At 41.2% G+C, this 22,240-nt stretch overlaps 1 protein-coding gene across 1 annotated transcript; it reads left to right on the top strand.

Annotated features, from left to right (window-relative positions):
- Positions 1-6,270: 6,270 nt before the first annotated feature.
- On the top strand, positions 6,271-12,452 carry TLR5 (toll like receptor 5). Its single transcript, XM_038132183.1, is given in 6 exon segments — positions 6,271-6,288; positions 10,241-10,345; positions 10,348-10,497; positions 11,124-11,215; positions 11,217-11,941; positions 11,944-12,452. Coding segments are annotated over 6 exon segments (1,599 nt in total).
- Positions 12,453-22,240: the final 9,788 nt, after the last annotated feature.

Raw genomic sequence — 22,240 nt, 5'->3', positions numbered from 1 at the left:
AAAATACTTGCAAAAGCAAAAATCTCATTTATAATTTGTTCCATTTGGCTCCACCTATTCAGGAATCCATTTCCATCTTTTTTAATATTTCTCTAATAAATAATGTGCCCAGATTTGGTCCCAGATGTGCAGGAGTAGTAACCATACCAATCCCCCTGAGGCTGATCACCGTTACTCATCTTTGCTGACTTCAGGCTACCAAACCATTACCACTGTTTTATGCCTTGCTATGTTTTCCTTGGGGTTTTGAGCCGATCCGATAAGCTCTCAACACCCAGACGGAACACCCCAAGATTGCTCAGCTTCCCTTGGGGGGCATAAATGAACAGGAGGCTTCTGTTGCAGTGTTAGAAACAAAAAGGATTTAATAAAAGGCAAAATAACAAACACAAAACCGAGCCAGGTTCACAGGTTTGTGCTCCTGGTAAAAACACCTCACAAAAGCGATTAGCTTCTTTGTTCTCTACTTTTTCTACTAAATGGGCCAGGCGGGACTTTTTGGCTCCCGTCCAATTTGGCTCCCTCAAACTTGAGGTGAAGTCCAAAAGGTCCTATGAGGTGGCTTTTTTAGCTGATCACTGGGAGAAAATTCTGGACTCTTTCCTTTTGGGGGACAGAGGATAGTTATGTCACTCTGTCCATAGGGGGCATATTCCTACAATGCCTGACAACAGTTTCACAGGCATGACAGCACTGATGAGCTTTATAAAAGGATGTGACCTTTAAAAAAGACTGTACAGAGCTCTGTTTGTGACCCCAGGAGTTACAGTCTTCAGACTGTAACTGCAGCTTCTCCAGTTTGTCTAGAATTCACTGCTTCCTGAAGGATTTCTGTCTCATCTGTGAAAGCTGACCTCCTGTAACTTAAAAGCTTGACTGTCATTCCTAAGTCTCCTTTTCTATTATCACTTTGATCTTTTCCAGGTCAGAGCTTAAATCCTGGCTGCTTGTAATTATCCTGCAAGTACAAAAAAAGAACATTTTATCCCTGGGCTAAATCCAGTTTCTGAAAAGCACAGTCCAAAGTTATAGCAAAGAGGGAGGGGAAACCAACAGGAAGAAGACTTTTTTCCCCCAGGGTGGCTTCTGGTGTAGACCAGGCAGTTCTCACATGACAGCTTTCAAAGAACAAGGAAAACATGAGCTCAAGATGTGAGGGAAGAATCCTTGAGTGGTGACTGTGACTTCCCACAGGTGGTTTGTGCAGCCTAGAATGAGTGTCGCTGCTGGCAAACAACAGTAGCAAAAACTTTGGGAAAACAAAAAAAAACCCCACCAAACAAAAAGCCCCCAGACCTCCAAATGAATCTTCATTGTCCTCATTAAAGCCGTATTTCCTTAGGAGCTGGAAGGCTGGTTGTTGGTCCTCTTTGAGGCCCAGCTGACACTCTTTCTGCCTTCATGCTGTCCTGTGATACACAGGACAGAGCTGGGCTGCCCAGGGCTGGCTCATGGACCAGTGCCCAGTGCTTGGGCCATACTGGGACAAACAACCCAGCTGGCTGCTGGGCAGGGAAACGAGCAGGCTGGCCTGGCTCATCAGGGACACACTCAAAGCTCTGCTAGAGGCTAAAAACAGTTGAGCTAGGGCCAAAAGCTGAGGTCTGGGGCTAGGACTCTCTCTCTGCATATTGAATTTACTCCTGTAGTCCACAGAATAGCCCAAGCATGTTTTAATCTCTTTTTTCAAGTTTATTTTCCTGTCTTTTTGGGGACTGCTCTCCTGTAAAGAGCTGTTACACTATAATTAGTAGAATCACATCTGTCTTTATGTGCTTGCATCTCATCATATAATCTGATGGGATATCAAAACAAATAAATACAAACAGAAAGTAGATCATTACACCCAAACAAGTACTGGCTTTTATGGTCCTTCTGCTCTGTCAGGTCATTAAATGCCTTACTGCCTTATGCTTTTCTCTGTCAATGATAGGAGCTATCACAGTACGCAATTACCTTGTAAGATGCTTCCTGATTTTAAGAGGAAATCTGCTATATTTGATTTAAGCATCCTGGCAACTTAAGGGAGAAACTGAGGGGGGTGAGAAGAAACTGACGGGGCACATTCATCAATCATCTGATGAATGAAATAGTTTAAATGATTTCTATTTTAGATCTTAATTGGCTAGAGGGGCCCCATGACAGAAAGTGTGTTTACACTGCACAACTTTTTTGTTGGGAAAGATGAAAATTTGGCAAGAAAGTTGCACAGAAATGTATGCTTAGCAGAAAGATTTTTGAAGGTAGAATCTGAAGAAGGAATAGAGATGGAAGGAAGTTTTGATGTAGAAGAAAAGAATTGCTGAGCCAGTCTTACTGAGTAACTAAGAAGGCAAAGGGTATGTTAGTTAGAAGGGGTTATTATGACTTAGAGGAAAGGATAAACCCACCTCAAACAAGAAGATGTTTTTACCAAGCAGAAAGATAGCACAGGCAAACAAGTCAGCAGATATTGTAAGTAGAAAAAAAGGTCTCAGAATTTTCCACTGCAAGTGTGGGAATCCATAAAATCAGAGGGTTTTGGGAAAGCTGCAAAAGGCAGGCCTCAAAGACAGCAGAACTGTGCTTAGAGCTAAGCAGTAGCCATGAGATAGGTCAGCAGAAAAATTATTTAAGAAGTAGAAAAGTAAAGACAAATAGAACAATGGTCTGTGTATTAACACTTGTCTAGAATAACTCCTTAAGCTGCAGAAAAGTATATCTAGAGAGATATTAGAAAGTTCTAAGTTTAATAATGGAGCTCTGTGCATTGTATCTTAAGGCTTACAAGCATGTATTGTATTCAAAATAAGAAAGCATTGTTTTAACCAAAGATATGTGTGCTTATAGTGATTGGATAGAACTACTGTCAATATGCTTTTGCTTTGTGTGATTTGTCACAGACATATTTTATGAAGATCCTTTTGCCAGGATTTTCTTCTCCTGAGAAGCTGAGGAGCCTCAGGAAAGAAATGTAAACAATAACTCTCTGCTGCTGTGGAGTGCAACAGCTGCATTGGCAATTGGTCCATGTTAGGTGTTTCCACTTAATAACCAATCAAGGATGCAGCTGGGTCAGACTCTCTGGTAAATCATGAGCCTTTGTTATTCATTCCTTGCTATTCCTGTCTCTCCTTCTGATGAATCCTTTCTCTCTGTTCTTTTAGTGTAGTTTTAATATAGCATTTTTAATACAATATATATCATAATATAATAAATCAGCCTTCTGAAACATGGAGTCAAGATTCTCGTCTCTTCCCTCGTCCTGGGACCCCTGCGAATCTCCCAACTGTGAGTGGACAAAAAACTTATAAAGTAAGTTATAACATTAAGTTCTTTGTCTGCTGCCTGGGATGTGAGCTGTTGGCATCTTCCCATTGTCATAACCATGTAATGAGACTGATGCTGAAAAATAAAACAGCTCAAGGCACATTACTAGCAGTCCCGTCCTGTTCGTGATTTGTACGTAGCCCCCCTACTGGGTCAACACACACAATCCCGGTGTTGTGCGGCTTTGTTCTTCACCTCTTGGAAGCTGCCGCACTCTCCGTCTCCCAGAGGCAAAGAAGCGGCTTCTTCATGCACAGATCGTTGTTCCGGTTGCAGTGCGCTCCGGAGCGCTGCTTCTGCTTCTTTTCCACTGCAAGAAAACTGAAAAACAACTTCTAGCTTAAACTGTAATGTACTAACTTAGTGATTGGATAATAGTAACATGAATATGGTAATTATAGAAGTTATGATAGTCTATAGATAAAAGTTAAGGTATAGATTGGTTCTACTCTATTAAGATGCTCAGCAAAGAAAAGTATATAATGCATTTGTAGCCTAAACTAAGGGTCTCCAGGCCTGCCTGCAGCTGGAGCTGACAGCTGTAGGCATAGGGTCTGTCACCCATGACCCTGGACTGCTGTAACATCTTGGATGTAATAAACTGCATTTTGGAGAGCTGCCTGGAGTCCCACATCCCTCTTTTTGGCTCTTACATTTTTTATGAGCACAAATGCAGATATTGTGATGGCTTAAAGCCCAGTCAAAAGCTTGGAGCTTTATTTTTATTTCAGTAAGTAGATTTTATCTAATCAGATAACATCAGCAATACAAATTTTCACAATAGCAGTTGGCCTTTATCTGACCAGTCTAAGAACAAAGGCTTCCTGTTTTGCAGTATATCTTTCAAGATCTGTTTTATGACATTAATAAATATTACAATCTCCTTGTCAGTAGGCTTTCTGTTACATTAAAAGAAAAAGGATGCTCTTTGAAGGTCTTTGGGGCTTTTTTTTTCTGAGAAGTTTTTTTCTGAGAAGCACCAAATAGAAACAGTCCTTCACAGTCAGTGAATATCACCAACCTCTGGGAAAGATAATCATAATTTTTGCCATGAGTGAGGAAAATATGAATAATACTAGGGCATCAGACAATGATATTTTGTTCTGCACTTTCTCCTAGAAGTAGGAATGATTCTCATTTCCCTACAGAATTATGACCTGGGAATATAAAGAGAAGACTCCATAAAGGAGACTCCTTTTGGTGGCTGGAAGGTGCTCAAGATCTGAAGAAGGAGATTAAGATATCTTTGTCTATTCAGGTGAATTTTCATGCGGTTTAGACAGCAATTGCGCAGCAACTTTTCCAGCACATTTTTGTTGGGGTTGTGGAAAGAGGAACAAGAAGTGCTTTCTAAATTTCCATTAAAGAGTTGCTGCTGTGCCATGAATAACAAAAAGATACAGTCTGAGCCCTCCTTTTCAGCTTTACTCCAGGCCCTGCTTATTGACAGTCCCTCTGGGTGTCCTCAGGCCCACACAGTGGTGCTGAGATAGACAGGCTCTGCTACAGCATGCACTCTCAGATACTGCCAATTGCCATCCTCCTTTGCTGTGGTTTGAAACCATGTTAGCAAAATCAGGTTTTAATACAGTGAGTACGATAGGGAAGATCAGTTCCAGATGACTCAAAGCCTTCCCCCTTTTCCCCTTCTCTTTACTACTTACCCTTTCCAACATCAGTGCAGTAGAAGGAAACAAAATCTCACATGCTGGGCTCTGGTTGTCTGAACTTCAGTGCTCCGGTTTTCAATAATGAAAATTTTCAATAATTGTCAGGACAAGAGGATATAGACTCAAGCTCCACCAGGGAGGTTTAGGTTGGACATTCAAGAAGAATTTTTTCACTGAAAGGAAACATTGGAAGAGGCAGCCCAGAGAGGTGGTGGAGTCACCATCCCTGGAAGTGTGAAGTGTTCAAGAAACAACTAGACTGGCAATTATTGCTATGGTTTAGTTGACATGGTGGTGTTTGGCCAAAGGTTGGACTCAGTAATCTTGGTGGTCTTTTCCAACCTTAAAGATTCTGTGACTCTATGATTCTGTGAATTGAGCATTTACACATCCCTTCATCTCCATGTCCCTGCACAGACAGGTAATTGAATGGAGTGATCCTCATTTTGTGGGAAGAATATTCTTCCCAAAAGGTTTTACATGCTAATGTACAGTGGTGAATGGTTGCATAAACTGATACATGATGGGATTCTGATAAATTACAAATCTTTGCTGTCTTCATGAGAGCAGTTGTTGTGGTGCGGGTTTGATTCACATTTTGTATTGTTGAACCCCACTTTGTTAGTAGATGTTTGATGGTTCAGCCCTGGTTTCCCCCTCTTCCCAGTTGGTCCCTTCCCTGTCTGGGAGTACTGCCATGTCCTAGTCTCCACCCGTGTTTCCCTAGCAACAGTTCCACTTGTTACATTTTCCCCTCCTCCCGGGCCCTGTCCTTCACCCGAAACCCCTCCTCTCTTTCCAGAAAGTTCTCCCTTCCTCCAAGGATGATTGGTCAGGGACCCCGAGCCCCTCCCAAGCATACGTATCATATTGTCCACGTCAGTTATGTACAATTCCCCTCCTTAGTTTTCCCTCATTGGTTAGTGTACTGTATCCTTGTGTGTGTGCCACCCCCTTTATATACCCATGTATTTAATTTCTCCTGGTCTTCCCTTGTGGACTCCCCTGGAGACAATAAAGCCTCTGGACTGTACCACTTGGTGGAGACCCTCTTTTCTTCTTAGCTTCGCCTCTTCTTCGCCGCTCCCCACACCACTGCTCCGCCTGTCGAAGGCGCTGCCCAGACGCCCCGGCGCATCAGGGTAGTGCCCCCCGCTGCTAGCTGCTGCAGTGTCCTCACGGCTAGCCGGTGCCGCCTCCTCCCCACGGCTGGGGGAGTAGAGGAATTTCGACGCAGCAGCGTGGCAAGCAGTAAGAGGCATTTCTTAGTACCAGTGTCCCTCTGCTGCCCATGGATTCAGGAAAAAAGGTAAAAACTTAGGCAGAAAGGGAACAAAGAGTTTACCAGTGAAATCTTGCTTGATACTAAATCAGAGCAAAGTTGGAGTGTAACAACTGCTGAAAGATTGTTAGATGGTTTTTATAGCTCACAAAAATGTGGAAAAGCAGGTAGACGTAAAAGAAAAGATCTCTAAAATTATTTCCCCATTTTCTTGTGTTCTCATAATAAAAATAAAACTACATTTAAAAATTTAAAACCAAAATTTTCTAATTCTTGCACTCTAAACATTCTGATCTTTTTCTAGCTGTCTATTGTACACATATCTGTTAAATATTGACTTTTAAAGTATTTTCTCTTTGTCACTTCTTTTGATGATGCTGTGATTTTGCCCAAACTTTAAAAACATCCATCTAATCTGGGATGAAGATGTAAATGTCTGAAGATAAATGTAATTTAAAACTATTTGTGCTAAACACCTTATATCAAGGTGTCAAGAAGCAGCAATATAATAGTTATCAAATATAAAAAAGATAACTTGATGTTTTGCTTTCATAGTTCAAGCAAAAAAAAAGTAAAAAAGATCTTGAATGATCTGCTGTATCTTTAGCTGTGTCTTTTTTTAATAACCTACAATATTTTGTAGTCACAACAGACATTATATAGTTTACTGCTTATGAAGTCCCCTTTAAAAGTGCACGCTAGGTCAAAAAAGAGGTTAGTAGGTACAATTATTTTTTAGTACTTGGAATTATTCCCCATAGAAGAAGTTAAAATTTCTTCATGTTTATTTTAAAGTGCAGTACACAGACAACCCCTTTAGGGCTAATAAATTGCTCTGTTCTTTACTATGCTAAATAAAAGATAATTTTGATGTTCACTGCCTGCAATTTGATTTCCTTTGCAACACATCCTAAATTTCTTAGTGAGACAAAACATGAATGAAGTTTGAGTGCCAGGACTTCAGACATCAACTCTTATTGTACATCCCTAATCTTTTTTACTTTCAAGGATCAGAGCTTGTCTCAAGCACATGAGAGTGTCTTAAAAATTACAAGATCACTATTTTTAGTTGTGAGCTATGTGGGTTTCCCACTTAGTGTTTGAGCCTCTAGGGTGAAAATTCACAGCCTCATTCCAGCAGTCAAAGCTGCTACAAGTGAAGGTTTTAATATAATCAGGTGACTTGGAGAACATCACCAAAAATGTTTGATACAGTGGGATCATGTCAGTTATAGGACTGGATTGTGTTGTAGTATTCTTGTACTTTCAATGGAACAGATAGTCTGTAAAATTGGCTGCTTCTTTGGTTTTTGCAGTGGGAATGTCGTAGTGGCTTCTACTGACATACTTTCCGATTTCCCAGGAATCCCATAGTATGACAGCAATAAGCATAATTTTAATTTAATTTTAGTAGTGCAGTATTCTGTATGGAGTTTTGTTCTTGTCCTTTAAAGAGGGAGGCGGGCTCAAATCAGAACAGTAATCATTCAAAGCCCCACTTTTTCTCTCTGAAGTAGATCTACTTTGCAGATGTTAGATGGGGGTTTGGTTCTACAAGACTTCACACTTACCAGTCTTTAAGCAAATTGTGCTGGAGGATACAGAAAAATCACCCATTAAGTCATCATTTCATTTCAATAAATGTTTGGCTAAAAGCAAAAGCAGATGGTTGCAATCTTAGTTAGAAGGTTAGGAGGTTTTTTTTAAACTACACTACACAAACAACCACTTTAGAGCTAATAATTTGCTCTGTTCTTTCCCATGATCAATAAAAAAGACCTTCTTTGCTCAGAAGAGGTTTTTGTCGCAGATAAAAAGGGTGACAAGCAGACAGAGGACATAATGCAAGAAAAATAGAGAGTGAGAATAAATGGATTCATCAGTAAGCTGCATAAATTGTGCTATGCACCTTTTTGTATAATTTAAGAATTTACAGTTTGCGAAATGTAGTTTTTCATAAAACATTAAATCTTGCAGCACAGTTTCAGGCTACGACTTTCGTTTTGTTTTGTTTTGTTCCATCACCGTTAGTCTCGTTCCTGCCTATTCTTTCTAAAATATTTTACAGCCATTTCCAGAACAATTTCACATTGTCAGGTTAATCTGAGGCTCAAGGAGCCCCAAAAGAGGTTCCCCTTCTTAAGAACTCACAGCTTTTAGGCACCTCTGTGTGATAATAATCTGAATTCCAAACAGGTGACAAGGAGAGCACTCAGGGAAAGAGCAGTATTTGCCTGCTCTATTGAGATGACTGGGTGGCTGCACTTGGACAATCCAAACTGTTTTAGCCTTTTTGGAAAAACTAATTAAGGACTTAAGCTAATACACCAGCACTGCCTGTTCCATGGTGCAGATTAAATAGCTAGGCCAGGATTTTTACTCTTACCTGGTGGGGTTTTAAGGAACTGTCCTGGTTTAGGGCAAATTTGGGAGAAGACCTCCAAAAGGGGCCTCCTAGAAAGCAAGCCCACATGGCCCCTCCCCTCAACCCATTTGGGAAGAATTTCCTCGGAGAGAAGTGGAAAGAACCTGTTTATTTAACAGGCAAGGCACTCCCCAGCACACAAAATTAACAATACCAGATGACAAAATTCGTTTGCCGCTCTGTAGAGATGACAAATTCAGAAAGGCTCTCCTGGGAGTGATCAGTCTGTTATCAGTCCCTCCCGTGCTGGGAAAGGCTGCTGCCCACAGTAGGCCCTGGCAGGCTACAAAGTGCAAGCTCTCTCCCCAGGTCCCAGTCTAGGGCAGGATCGAATGGTTCCATGAAAAGGGAAAGAAAAACAGTCCAGGGAAAACTCAAACTGCCTCAGCTAGCTAAATTAACTAAAATGCAAAAGGAGAGCTGTGTTCTGCCCTTTCCACGCCCCGACAAAAACAGTGGAGCTCTGTGTTCCAGCCAACTGTGAGGGAGAGTGCAGCTGATAACGAAACTCTGTGCTTCTTCTTGTTCTCCCTGCCTTCACTGTCAGAGCCACTCTTGAAGGCACATAATATAACATCCAGCATAAACAGAAAACCCGACTGGGGATACAGCATCATAACATCACCCTGGGACAGGAACATAAAGAAGAGTTACTTTTTAGGTTTTAGGAGGCCCTCACATCTTTTTGGGATGCATGTTCTGACCAAACAGCCTATCAGGTGATGCTTGTTAGACTTCAGAGGAAGGATAAATCCCAAATCACAAGGGTTTTTTAGGGTGTCACACATTTTTAGGGTGACATTCATCCTCTATTCTACAGCTGTTTAAAATGTGCTCTGAAACTCACTGCAAAGACAGCCAACCGCTGAACTAATTCTCGCTGTCACTTTTGTCACTGTTTTTTACATAGGTTCATGACGTTGTGCCATGAGCTCCTCCTTGTCTTTGGGCTGTCACTAGCTAGTGGTGTGTGTGCATCTAGAAGGTGCTACTCAGAAGCCCAAGTCTCCCTATACTTTTTCTGTGGCCTCACAGATGTTCCACCTGTGCCAAAGGATAAAGTGAAGCTTTTCCTGACTTACAACTATATCAAAAAAGTTATTTTGTTTCCACTGCTGGAGCAGTTGTGGCTGTTGGAAATCGGAACCCAGTTAGTCCATCCTGTTACCATAGGAAAAAGAGCATTCAGGAACCTGCCAAACCTTTGTATCTTAGACCTGGGAGACAATAAGATTCTTCAAGTGCATCTTGATGCTTTTGTGGGCTTGCCAAGCCTGACTATTCTCCATCTGTTTCACAATTCCCTAGGAGATTCCATCCTGGAAGAATATTACTTTCAAGATTTGAGATTAATGGAAGAATTGGCTCTTTCAACAAATGAAATCTGTTTCAAATGAAACAAAACTTCATGCCCACCCCTTATTTTATAATCTAACAGCCTTGAAAAGTGTGAACCTGAAATTCAACAAGATATCCAACTTTTGTCGAACCAATCTTACCAGCTGAGGAAAACACTTTTTATTTTTTAACCTCGGTTCTAATCATTTGTACAAGACTGAAGATGGGACCAAGTGCCCCAATCCTTTCAAAAATATTACATTTAGCTCACTAGACCTTAGTGACAATGGCTGGAGCACAGAGAGAGAGTCCAGTATCTCTGTACAACCATTAAAGGGACTCAAATAAATCCTTTAATATTTAGCATTCCTATAATGGGTTCAGGATTTGGCTTTGATAATTTAAAAAATCCTAATGATTCTACTTTTGCAGGACTAGGAAGAAGTAATCTAAGGTTCTTTAATATTTCACAGGTGTTATGAGTAATTTAGTAATTCGTGCTGGTTAAAACCGTATGTCTATGAAATATGTCCAAACTAAACACCATAGTCGGGGGACAGAGGGTGACCACATGGGATGGCAAAATCGAGGCTGGCAGCAGAGGAAGATAAAGGAATTAACATACAAACAGGACCTAGCCCACAGGAGACAACCATCATCGCTGGAATGACCAGGAAGCCACCCAGCGATGATGGCCCATGAAGATGTCCAATCTAGATAATCAGAGCCATTAGGAACATACATCTGAATGCCCAATTCTGGTAACTGAGTGACAACACAGATCACTTCCCAGACAAGGTTTTGTGCAGCACAGGACATAGAATGAAACCAACATGAATATGGAGGACACTAAAAGACGACAATGAACTTAGCCTTGGGCTAGAAAAAGAGTATAAGAACGAACTCTGCCATGCAGCATGTGTGAACTGTAGGGGCTTGATACAATACAGGTCAAGCCAGTGTTCACCCAGCTCCAATCCCAGGATCAGTGCTGTCCCTCGATTGTTGGCTGTCAGGACTGTATAGCGGTCGTAAAATAAATTGTATTTTTTTCATTTTTTATTAAATTGACTGGCTCGATTTTTACCTATAACAACAGGGTTACATTTTCTCTCTCAATTCTTTAGTCTTTCAAAGTCTTGGCAATCTGGAATCTCTGAACCTTTTCAAAAACAAGATAAATGCAAAGGTAAGCATTTTTTGGCTTGGGCAACCTAAAAATTCTCAATCTCTCAAGTAACCTTTTGGGTGAGTTGTATGATTATACTTTTGAGGGTCTGTGTGGTGTAATATATATAGATCTACAGCAAAATCATACTGGGATGATTTGTGACAAATCATTCAGGCATTTAGTCAATTTGAAAATAATTGATCTCTGAGACAATGCCATTAAAATACTCCCTTCCTTTTCACATCTAACCTCTGCCTTTTTAGGTGACAATAAGCTAGTATCTCTAAGTAACAGAGCAATAACTGCAACACACCTTGAACTAGAAATAAACTGGTTGGCAAACCTAGGTGACCGTATGTATGTTCTTTACCAAGTTCCAGATCTGCAGTATATCTTCCTAAAACAGAACCAGTTCTCTTACTGTGTGAAGAGTGCTAATGCTATAGAAAACAATCAGTTAGTATCTATGGATCTAGGTGAAAATACGTTACAGCTGGTGTGGGAGAGAGATTTATGTTTGGATGTGTTTGGGGCATTGCCCAAACTTCAAGTTCTACATCTGAATAACAACTACCTCAGGGCTCTTCCACAGGAGATTTTTAGAGGTCTAACATCTCTTAAAAGACTTAACCTGGCTTCCAAACTGTCTCATCTTTCTCCCAGGCTTTTCCCACAAAGCCTAACAAACCTAAACTTATCTGGAAACCAGGTGTTTTCCCCTGAGCCTGAAGTCTTTATGACTTTGAGTATGTCTGTGATTGTGCTTTAAAGAGCCTACTAGTGTGGCTGAATGAAACCAATGTAACCCTGGCTGGCTCCCGGTTTGACAGGTACTATGTGTACCCTCCTGCCTTTGAAGGGGTACCCCTGTCATATATGACATATGATGGCTGTGATGAAGATGAACTCCAGCAGACACTCAGATTCTCACTCTTCATCTTCTTCTTGGTCATTATTCTCGTGTTTCTGGTGGCAGTCATAATTTTTACTCGCTGCCAGAGGATTTGTTTCATCTGGTATAAAACCACCACAAAAAGACTGATAGACAACCAACCATGAGCAGTAGATAAAAGTGAATACAAATATGATACATATCTGAGCTACAGCAAAAATGACTTTGAATGGATCCAGAATTCTTTGCTAAAGCATCTGGATTCACAGTATTTTGATAAAAACATATTTACTGTTTTTATCAAAATTTACTGTGGTGGTTGCTGGGGTCCCAGGACGAGGAAAGAGATGAGGAATCTGACTTGATGTTTTTCAGAAGGCTGATTTATTATTTTATGATATTATATTATATTAAAAATGCTATATTAAAGCTATACTAAAGGATAGAGAGAAAGGATACATCAGAAGGCTAGACAAGACAAGAATAATAAAAACCTGTGACAGACTAGAGAGTCTGACACAGCTGGCTGTGATTGGCCATTAACTAAAAACAATTCACATGTTTGGATAAACGATCTCCAGACCACATTCCAGAGGAGCAAAACATGGAGAAGCTGAGGCTTCTCATCTTCCCAGGAGAAGAAATCCTTGCAAAGGAATTTTTCAGAAAATATCATGGTGACAATTTACCTTGTGTTTTGAGGAGATTTCTTGCCTGGCGAAGAACATATCAAAAATATTCATGATGCCATTTGGAACAGCAGGAAAACAATTTGCATTGTGACCAGGCAGTTGCTCAAAGATGGGTGGTGTGTGGAATCCTTTAATTTTGCCCAGAGCAGGTACTTCTGTGATCTGAAGGATGTCCTCATTATGGTAGTGGTTGGGCCACTTTCTCAGTATCAACTGAAGAAACACAAACCAAATCAAAACTTCCTACAAAGGAATCAGTATCTGTGGTGGCCTGAAGATTATCAAGATGTAGACTGGTTTTTAGATAAACTTTCTTGCCAAATTCTAAGAGAAAAAAAGGAAAGGAAAGGAAAGGAAAGGAAAGGAAAGGAAAGGAAAGGAAAGGAAAGGAAAGGAAAGGAAAGGAAAGGAAAGGAAAGGAAAGTGCAAAGGAAAACTGGTGGTATAGAGCTGCAGCCTGTAGCAACTGTCTCACATTGACTGTGTGAGTTCCTGGCAAATATCCCATTTCCAACTGTGCCATGGCAGGAATAAACAGAAGTTGGCTTCATCTTTCCTTGAAAAGACATGCAGAATGGTAACCATTTCAATATAATTCTTTCAAAACACAGAGACAAAGCAACCAGCAGATTTATGAAAGTGCAAATGGACTACATCATGCATTTTCAGAAGACTTGAATGAAGCACAGATGCTTCACATTTTGGATGCATCTTCAGGCACTTTAGCCCTGATTTTTGGAGTACTGCTTAATGGTCTGTTTCAGCTAGAAAAGGATGCTCATGGTTATTTTCTCAAAGAGGAAACATGGTACTGTCCAGGAGTGACAAAAAGTGCTCTCAGGCACTGCCAAGCCTGATCATTGTGGTTCCTGGACCACTTATTTCTGTGCTTGCTGCACTGGTAACTTTTCTTGCTCTGTTTCACATTGTTTTGCACCTTTATGCTTTATATTGGTGTAACACAGATTTAGTTTGTTTATTTTCTTCTCAATTAACCTCAGCTCAGCTGGAACATACAAACTTTCGACTCCGTTCATGCCCTTCCCCTCCACCAACTTCTCTGCTTGGTAGTCAAACTACAGTTGTTGGCCTACAACATTTGCTACTTGCTCAGCTTTGGTGCTTTTTCACTTGACTTGCCTCCAGCCCTGCAGATAGGAACTGGTATTCCCTTTGGATTTCAGGCAAGCCTGAGCTTGGAAAGGAAACAAGAATCTACCTCAGCAGCTGTGCAGGCTGTACCCTGGTGACAGGGCTTTTGCATTCTGGGAGTGGGAAATACACCTGTACTTTGTAATTGTCTTGTGTAATTTGGGTTGTCCTCAGCACACCCTGTGTGCTGATCAGTTCTAAGGTGTTTTCTTGCTTCTATTGAAATGTTTTTCTAGAGACAATAATGCCTGGCTCTCTCTTACTTCTCTAATTATTTTACCACTGTCTGCTTAGGTATGTGTCTTCAAGTGGTTGTTTAGGGTCATTTTAATGAAATTCTGACTCACTGTTCACTGTTACAGAACTTGCATCTATTATTTCAATCTTGACATAGTCCTTGTATGTACTGTTTGCCTCTGTTTGTGCATTTATTCAACAAAAGCTTACCAAAATAATTTCAGTGTGGTCTCACTGAGACTTCTTGCAGTAGTGAGGAAGCAGGAATGGGAAGTTTTATAAGTTGTCTGCCTCAACCTTAGCTGCAAAAAGTAACATCATATCTTAACTGTTTTGATAGAGATGAAAGAGTGTAATCCACTTTGTGTGAAGGCAGGTGTTGGAATATAGATGTGCCTGTGGCTGATCTAATTTACTCTCAGCACAGTATACACGATTTCTATTACTACAGCAAAATATGTCTTCCTTCTCAATAAGTGTAGTCATTCAGGAAGGCAAAAAGGGCTAAACCTTGGGATATTTTCCAGGTGGCATGGACGTGGGGCTGCAGATGTAAGAAGAGATTGACTGTGCTGCTGGAGTTCTGGGTGTCACCGTTGGCTCAGGTAACAGCTCAGCTTTCCTGAGCCCCTCCTGTCTCCTGCCCCTGCAGCTGCTGGTAGGAGGGGAAAATGCTGCTGCAAGGAGAGGCTGGGAAAGTACCAGCAGTCCTGGCTTCCCAGAGCCCCCCTGAGCTGTCAGAAAAGCCACCATGGGCATTTCAGCTCTCTGCACATCTTACATTTCTCAAAGAATGTCTAACTCTTTCTCCTTTTGTCCTGTCAGCCAGTGCAGATATTTATAGGCATCCTTTAAATGCAGAGGCTATACCAGAGAGTATTTCACATAAAACCCACTGGCAGATAGCCAAAGCAGGAATGAATCTGTACAGTGAAGATCATCTGCAGGTCCAGGTGTTAATCTATGTGCATGGAGTAAGAGTTGGGGATTTAAAAGCACCCTTAAGAAATTATATTTGAATGAGTATCACAAAATATTTTTGGTCAAGTGTTAATTTAGAGCCCTCTCCACTTAGGACCTTACTGTATATTTACAAAATACTCCAGTCATTTCAGAGACTTAAAACTTTCTCCTGCTAACCCGTGTATGCAGGAATGACAAGTAGATACAGGAGATGGCTTAAACCAAGGCTTTTTCATTTAATCTGAAAAGCTTCTGTCTATTTCATGCGGTTACAGATGGATAATGAGATGATTTGCTCTCACAATTAAGGGATAACTATTGTGTGAATATTAAGAAAAGCTTTACTGATGTATAGTTATGTTATTGTAGTTTAGATGTCCTCTGTTCTCCCTATAGTTCCCTTCCTCCCCCCCCCCCCCCCACTGTTACCATCAGACAGATGGGGTTGTCTAGGACAGATAAAAAAGAAGGTGTGCACATGTGTCCTTTGCATGGGGCAGTTGGGAATGGAAAAGCTTGTTGCTTAGGGGGTGCAGCATGGCAACACCTGATGTCCAATCAAGTTACAAGAAAGCAGTCTCCATCGATAAATGGCAAAGAAGAGCTGACTGACAGACTTTGGGAGGGGCCAGCGCTGGCTGATGCAACCCCCAGGGGTATAAAAGACTGAGCATCCATCTTGAAGATGAATTGGCCACGTGGTATTCACGAAAGCAGTTCCCAGCGCTGCGAATAGTCCTTTTGTTGTATTTTTGTCAAGGTTTAATAAACCTTTTTAAATTTGCTAAGTGAGCAGTTGTTTCTCACAATGCTTATGACACTGGTGGGAGATGGCTACATTAGTTTTGCATTTACTTCAGGCTTTGGAAAGGTCTGACTTTTTACATGGAGGTTTTAATAAGACCCTTGGATGAAATTTCATTGTCTGCCTTTGTCCTTAAAAACCAATTTCAAAACTTAAAGAGATCACACCTGTGCTGGAAGCAGATGAGAAAACTTCTTCCACAGAGGCAGCTTAGAAATGTAGAATTAGTCAAGCCTCCATCTAGAAAATTGTATTGCAAAGGGTCTACAAAAACAGTAAAAGGATTTTTGGAGAACATACTACTGAACCATTCCTGACTGTGGAGTGGTTTGCAGGCAAATGAATAACTGCAGGGTCAAATTTTAAAGAGATCCAAAATAACTTTATTTTTCACTCTTTGTGAAACCATTCCAAGCCTGAGACTCTCAGAACACATACAGTTGGTACAGCCTGCCCTATATGATGAAAAATTGCCATTGAATCGATCATAGGACCCTGATAACCACCTCTGTAGAGTCAGCTATCTTAAATTACAAAGCCTGGGAAATTTTTGAGAAAGAGCTTGTGCTGACTTTATACTCCTCTGCTCAGCAGGAACCACAAAAGCATCCTGTACAAAAATGGAGAATTAGTATGCTTGATGAATTCAGGCTATAAATTGAGCCTCAGCCTCATAACTATTGACCGGATTTCCTTCAGGCTCACTGGGAACATTTCTGCTCTATCAGAATTTTATGGTTCCTTAGTTAAGAATACTCTCATAATTTTTACTCACCTTCCTCAGTAAAAAACATTAACTTGTTGGAGAGGGTCCAGAATAGGATGTGAAGTGTGGCACTTCATTATTAAGATGGAAGCTGGTGAATTTATTTGCAGTAGCAGCACAGGGAAGGACAGTGACTCAGTGCCCCATGGTATCAGCTCAGATATTCAATAGCAAAGCCCAGTCCTACCATTGCAATACATATTATAAACACTAACTGGTCAGATGGGCAGTGTTGTTCAACAGTGACATCTAGCCAGCCTCTCAGAGTCCCAGGATTGCATGGGCTCCTCCTTGAAATCCAGGCACTTAGGACCAGAATCCAGATTCTACAAACATCTACATACATGGAGACTAACAGAAGGAAACAATTGTATAGCCACATATTATTTCACATTTGACATTATTATTATTATTACTATTTCCCACACTGTGAAATCAGGCATCCCCTCCCAACATGCATAGTATTCTCAGTGAAGTCCAATTATACTTTTTAATCCCAATCAGAAAGACCGTTCCACATGCTGGTAGAGTATCATGTTGTTAATTAACGAGGTGATAGATCTAACTACTACAATTAGTATCCAGCTCTGCTCCCACCCCAATACCTGCACGAGCATAGACAAGAGTACAGAGAGCTCAGTCTCAAGAGGGACACTCCTGCATACATTGCCCAGGAACACTGCCTTTAATTTTCTTGTGTCACATCATTAACTCAGCTCATTTGCTGACTTCTGGGTCTTTTTTTCAGCATGATAGCTCTCCTTCTCCCTGCCAGTGACCATCGGCAGTTCAGATCATTGGACTCCACCTTCTCAATTTCATGTGGTGCTCATAATTTTACAACGGCTTTTAACATGTTCTCTTCTTGCTGCAGCTGCAGTCCAGTTAAATCACAAGGCAAGGCCCATACCTGGGAAAATACAGATGAAGAGCAGGACACAACTGAATGGCAGGAGTGAGGGGTTGCAAATGGAGCTGAAGCTTCACCTGTGATCTCTGGAAAAGCACAAAATTGGGAAGGGTGCGCACTTGGGTTCCATGAGAAGTGCAAACATGAAGCAAGCAAAGGCAGGTGAGGAACAAGAGGTGTCTTTAGGGTCTGACTCTACAAACATGAGCAAACATAATGCCCTAATGGAGTAAGACGATCCACCTGGAAATAGCCTGAGAAAATATTGGCAGGGTTTCTTTACACTTATACAGAACTGCCAACAGTAACTTGGCACTTCTGTAAAATAAGGCTTCCAAAATCAGAGACTGGTGTAAAAAAAACCCCAAGGAATAGTATTGGTTGTCCCAGCTAGATGGTGATGGGCAGCTACACTCCCCTCTCTGCTCCACTGATCCCCAGGTGCCAGGAAAGGCACAGTGCAAAAACAAACGCAGCAGTCACAGATCCTGGGATAGTTTATTAGATGTTACAGCTTCCCCTTGGCTTCTCCAGGACCCAATCTCGGGGCAGACAATAGCTTATATACCGAGGGAGGGTCACAGGGGAGGATACAGAGTTGAACAAATCAGGAGGACTTGAGATAACAAACAAGGCGGGCATTGAAATATCAACCAATGAAGAATCCCAAGGGAAAAGAACAGTTTCAGTGAACTAATGAAGTTTAGAGAAGTACAAAAGTGACAGGGAATTTTCTTGAGCGAAGGCAGTTTTTAGGGAGAGAATGGCATTTCCTGAAAGGAGGAGTAAAGGAAGTTCTGGGAAAAGGGCAGAGACCAAAAGGCAGCATAAGGACATTACAAATCAAACAATAATCATATTAATAAAACAAAACACACCACAAAAGAATAGAAAACAATTATAAATGTCTGGTATTTGACCCTGTAAGACCACATTTTCACACTTTCTACATGATCAAAAGTTGGTAGATATTCATACAGTCTGTAAATACAAGAGTCAAGAATTTGCCCAAGTATTTCAGGACTTCTGCTTAGCTGTTAAAGACATCTAAATTAGCCAGGCCTGGAATACAGAACTTTAGGAAGATGATGGAGAAAAGACAGACCTTTCCAGCTTCCCAACCCTCTGTGGGCAGCAATCTTATATCATATATATCCTCTTCCATTCATGCAAAATGTTTCAGCACTTGCTGTTAAATAGGATCAACAAGAGTACAGCCTTGCCTGTGATGAAAAAACATGAAGGAGAAGTGACAATATGAACACTTCCCATGCTGACAAATTGACATCAGCAGTCCTCACAAGGCCGCTCCTGTTGGTTATTCCATCAGGCTGCCTGTCAGACTCTGGGAAGGCATGAAGCACGTTTGGAATGCGGAACAGTTTGTTCTGCCTTTGGTAGGAGCACTTTTTCATAGTCAGCTTTCAGTTACCTGTTTTCTGATTTCTGCCTCCCAAAGATGAGCGGAGCGTCTCAGTCTTCAGTCTCACTGTGCTGCTCCTGGCAGCCATCAGAAATTACACACACACCTGGAACAGAGCTGCCGGTGCTGTTCCACCAGTATTTCCTTTAACTAAACAAAAGCTGCAGAAGCAGAGTTTAGGAGGTGAGATTTACCCAAAAGGCTACGTCAGCACTGACTTGAACCAGAGAACACTGTAGGCCAAGCATGTTCCTCAAGTTTTAAATTCAGCCTTGCATCACATCTAGAAATTACTGTTGGGCCAGGCCAACTGCCTATATGATTCCTCCTCTCTGTACAGATTGACAGGAGGCTTCTCTTCCCTCTATAACCTTAACTTTGCTTTCTGTATTGTGTATATACAGTGCAGTGAGTGCCAAAAATAAGTCTACATTTCCTTTCCCAATATGCAAAAGTCAAAATGTAGGTATGACATGAGTTATTTCATAGTGCAAAGTTTATCTATTTATAGCAGACTCTGTTTCAGACATGTGGTTTTCCTTCCTCCTAGATAATCTATTGTTTGTCTTTTTCAATTGTATTAAAAATAAAATCTTTGAGAGCTGCAAGCAAGAGAGAAAAAAAAATATTTCTTCTGAAACTAACAATTTTCCAAACAGGAAGGTTAGCTTTTTCCTGTTTAGACATTATGTTCAAAGAGAGGAAGTTGAGATTTTCAATGATAATAATAATTACATGGTATGTAAACATCAGTAAGTATCAAAGAAGGCTTCACTCTTTATTTAGTGTGTCCCAAATGCTGTTTCGAGTATTTTTACCAGTTTGCCAGTCTCTTGCAAAACTGGATTTATGAGCAGTTATTGCACTGGGTTGATCACCATATACAAGATTCCAGTGTAAGAAATTAGGCTGCCTCAAGCCTGCATGGAGGGCAGTGATGGACAGGAATGGAGGAAATGGAGAATTTTCATGCAAAACAACAGTTTAAAATATCAGAATTGCAGATTTGGGGGAGACTGTTGAATGAGTATTATACCTACCAGGCTGTTGATGCTGCTACCTAAAGCTAAGTACTTCAAGTCATGAGGTCTGTTGACACCGTTCCTAAAAATTGGATTGGCATTGTAATTTCAGCATTGAGATCAGGCACAATAACAATACATATTTGGCACATGTGGGACTTGTAGCAGTAGACCTAGAAGTGTTTTATAAAGATGAGTGCATGTTATTATCTCCTCTATAAAGATGGAGGAATTGAGGCAGAGAGGATCAAGTTATGTACCTTTGGGCACAAGCATCACTGGGAAGAGAGCTCAGCTTTGTCAAAGCTCTTAGGTCTGTTTGCTTGGTTTAGTAGGAGTTTTACAATGGGCATTTTTATTACCTTCAAACTAAAGTCTTCTGTTTATCAGCAGAACTAATTAACAGTGTAAGGCCTCTGTTTAATGGCTACCAGTCTGCTCATGTGGGTCAGAACTGGTTTTATAGGGAGGAGAAGGTGGCTGAAGGGTGTCACCAATTTGATTTGAGCCTATTCAGGTTGGGAGCCAGAATCCACTGGGCGTTTCACTGGGAGGTGCTGACACTTTTCAGGTATCCACATGGTCTGGTATTTCTGATGAGGCTGTGCAAATTAAGAATTATAGGAAAAAACACAAAAAACATAAGACCCCAATAAGGTCCTCATGAAGATGGACCAATGGGAAAGTGAGCAATGGAGTAGGGAGAATAGGGAGAAGGCAAGATAATTTGAAATGCATGAAGTCTATTTTGAGAACTCTCAGATACCAAAATTCATCAGTAATCATGAAAAATCTTTGGAATGGACCATTTGGATATGTTGCTTCAAAACAATGACACCTAAGAATTTAATGTCAATAAGAAAAAGTAAGGTGAAACAATAAATTGTACAGAGCATGAGAAATTAACAAAACTATCCTAATTATAACCTCCTTTTATCCAAAGATCTAGTGTTCTGGAATTTGTCCACTTTAACTCATCGGAAAGGAAAACCCCGGGCGCATACACCCAGCTTTCTCTTTGGGATGATGAGAAACGCCAGGGTGAATCACTGACTTAGTGTAAGAGCTCTAGCATCTGCAGCCCTCCTGACAAACATTCAGCACTCCCAAAAAGCAGGCCTTGAATTTCTCACTCTTTTCCTAGGGAGAACAGCCTTCAAGCTGCATTCCAACTGCCTGTTGGAAGCAATCTTGCAATTTCAGCTTCCTTAATTTCAAGCTTTAATGTCGGAACCCAGGACATCCCTCTGGGTGCCCTGGATGGCCCGAGCCACTTGCAGGGGTCTCTGAGACCCTGACATGCGGCCAAAGACATGTGGTGTTTTGATCTTAGCCCATGGAGCAAATTACCAACTCTGTATGAAGAATTACAAGACACAAAAGTTTAGATAGCACAATAGTAGTAATCACCAGGTGAAGGGAAGAGTTTTTGAGTGCTGTACAGGGGGGTTTGGGGCCTTGTACAGAGGGGTCTAAGTTTTGTACATGGGGGTCAGGAATTCTAAGATGGAGGGATTTGGGCGTGCCCTGTCCTCCTCCTTTCTCCTTCCTAGCCTCCATGTTCAGGGTGATGTTGGCACTTTTAGATTGGTTTAGAATAGAAGCTGACTGTCTAACATAGGTGATGACTATTGGAACAGAATTGTAAATATAGTACATGTAGTTTTTAGTATAAAAGACAACACCAGCCCCATGGGAGGGCAGAGTGTGAGTGTGCCCCTGGCTGACCTGCTGAGCAGACCTCGGCAGCTCAGGAAGAAAATCTTTTAGATAACATCCAATAAACAACCTTGAGACCAACTGCTGAAGACTATTGAGTCTTTCTTTGAAGGCACGGGTTGGAGCAGAGACTTTTCCACCTTTCGGGGTCACCCTGACCTGGGGGAGACTCTGACACTTTAACTGCTTTGCAACTCCTTTTTGTAACCTTCCTTGTTATGCACCACCAAACATCCCTGCACCATCTTTTGTCATAAATAGATTTGCAGGCATCCAGGAAAAGACCATCCTGTGCTGCAAGGGAGGACTGAGAGCAGCTGACAAGTACCCTAAATGTCTGTAAGATTAAATAAAGTTAGGAAAGATCTGCAAAACATTTACCCACTTATGGGTAAATGGGTATGTCCACCATACTCTACCATGCTTCAGAGAAAAGCCGTGGATTAATCACAGCCCTTCCTCAT

The sequence above is a fragment of the Motacilla alba genome, chromosome 3 (genome assembly GCF_015832195.1).
Source record: "Motacilla alba alba isolate MOTALB_02 chromosome 3, Motacilla_alba_V1.0_pri, whole genome shotgun sequence".
Taxonomy (NCBI): domain Eukaryota; kingdom Metazoa; phylum Chordata; class Aves; order Passeriformes; family Motacillidae; genus Motacilla; species Motacilla alba.
Note: the sequence above shows the minus strand (reverse complement) of the source record. Positions and strands in the feature narration are given on the sequence as shown.